Here is a 2,233-nt window from a genome sequence, read left to right as displayed (position 1 = left end):
ATATATATGCACATATATGCACAAGTGACCCCTGGGAATCTAGATCAATGGACCAAGTTCAATTCTTGGTTGTAGTAATTTTGTTCACTCTTAACCAGAGGTTCTCAAACTTTTTGGGCCATCGCCCCCCCCCAACCCCTCATGGCCACATAATACCCTCAGTGCCCCCACCCCTATTTTTATGTATAAATAAACATTTTATATTTTACTAATTTATATATACTATGAATCATTTGATATTTAATATAATATTATACAATTTGTATACAATACTATAATAATATTATAATAAATTCATAGCGTCCCCCAATCCACTACCTTCCTTCCAATGCCTCCTTTTTCTCTGCTGTCCCCTTAGGCACCGGCGCCCACCTGGACCCTCTCAACACCCACCGGGAGTGGGGGAGTGGTAGCACCCACTTAACCTATGCTCTAAAGCCATTGGGAATGTCTTATGTCGATGCTTCCCAATCCCTGAAGAACTCATTTATACAACAGCAACAAGAAAAATATCAACATCAACAATGTCAGACAGGAATTGTCGAAGGTCCACCTTACTTTGCTCAAAGCTTCCTCTTCAGCTTTCTTCTTTGCCAATAACTCCTCCAAAGATAAAGGCACTTTTGCAGGTGCAGTTTTGCCTTTCCTCCTGACAATGGAATGATAGAAACAAGGTATTACTCACAAGATTAAGGTCAAAACTTAACGTGCGCGCGCGCGCGCATCAAATTTCGCTCAGCTCACATTCTACTATCTTAAACCTTTGATATCAACCCACCTATGACTGCTCCTGGATCAATGATGCAAATTTTAGGTTTTAAAATGATTTGAATTGAATACTTTTGTCAAAATTAATTTGTTAATTTGTTAATTTGTTTTGAAGACCATCTTAATAATGGCAAAAGTTATTTTACAAACTTTTCGTTAATATCAAAATTAAGAGAATCAAAGTTAGTGTATTTTAATAACAAAATGGTTTTAAAAGGGGTAAAGAACACATTGGGTAGGTCAGTCCTAGGTGTACCAGGTAGGCACAGGCATGGCTGTGATAAGAAGTTTGCTTCTCAACTACATGGTTCTGGGTTCAGTCCTACTCTGTGGCACCTTGAGTATCTTCTGCTATAGCCTCAGAGTAACCAAAGCCTTGTGAGTGGATTTTGTAGATGGAAACTGAAAAATAGCTTGTCATGTGTGTTTGTGTGCGCGCATGCATGTGTGTGTGTGTGTGTGTGTGTGTGTGTATTTGGCCCTCCCCTCCACCAGTACTTGACAATTTATGTTGGTTTGTTTACTGGGGTCAATTTGTTTAACTAAACTTTTCACAACAGTGGCTCAACATGGCTGCAGTCTAACGACTGAAACAAAAGATCCTAGATATCTAAAATACAGAAATAAGACAACATGATCATGACTAAAACATCTTTGATCATAGATCTACTCCACAAGCGCCAACCTGGGGTTAAATAACAATAACGAAAACAACTAAAAGGAAGAAAACATTCAATGTTTATTTGACCTGCAAGAAATATCAGCCAAATCACCCTCAAGTCAAACTCCAATTCCTTTAAAAAAAAAAATCCTGGACATACCATATTCGATGACACATAAGACACATTTTTTTCAATAAAAAAATATCATCCTGGGGCCTACATGTGAAGTTACTCAAAATATTAGATGCTTTCATCATCATTTATCATTTGTTTTCCCTATTGACATGGGTTGGATGGTCTGACGAGCTGGCAAGTGTAGGGGCCACACCAGGTCTTGGCATGGTTTCAACAACTCAATGCCCTTCCTAATGCCAACCACCTTAGAGAGTGCTTTAATGCACTAAAAACATTCTTTATCTTGATTATACACTGCTGAAATTGGAAGTATGCATCTAATATGACTGCACCTAATATGAGCAAGCATCTTTTATGCCATCAAATATATCCTGAAAAAAAATAGAGAATGGTTAAAAGACCACCACCCAACAACAAGACAGGCAGCAACTTACTCTTCTTTGATTTTATCTTTACTCTTGTGGATCTGCTCTTTGTGCCGCTTTGCCTTCGGCCGTTCTCTGCTTCGGCTGCGATGTCGTTCCTTGCTGCGACTTCTGTTTCGACGCCTTTCACGATTGCGACTGTCCTGCCTGCAAATAACAACGGCTCAGACATCAGATGTCTCCCCACCGATCATACACAAAGAAACAGGAAGTTTTTACACATACACACATATATATTATATA

General features: G+C 38.9%; 1 protein-coding gene across 1 annotated transcript in view; it reads right to left on the bottom strand.

Annotated features, from left to right (window-relative positions):
- The window catches only part of LOC106868731 (probable ATP-dependent RNA helicase DDX23), an 18,363-nt gene that overhangs the window by 12,291 nt on the left and 3,839 nt on the right, over positions 1 to 2,233 (bottom strand). The window contains exons 2-3 of the mRNA XM_014914128.2: positions 2,000 to 2,137; positions 559 to 649 (exon numbers count right to left, since the gene is read on the bottom strand). Coding sequence (XP_014769614.1) covers positions 559 to 649; positions 2,000 to 2,137 — 229 coding nt within the window. The remainder of the gene's footprint in view (positions 1 to 558; positions 650 to 1,999; positions 2,138 to 2,233) is intronic.

Source organism: Octopus bimaculoides, chromosome 9 (genome assembly GCF_001194135.2).
Source record: "Octopus bimaculoides isolate UCB-OBI-ISO-001 chromosome 9, ASM119413v2, whole genome shotgun sequence".
Taxonomy (NCBI): Eukaryota; Metazoa; Mollusca; class Cephalopoda; order Octopoda; family Octopodidae; genus Octopus; species Octopus bimaculoides.
This window is presented reverse-complemented; position numbering and strand designations above follow the sequence as displayed.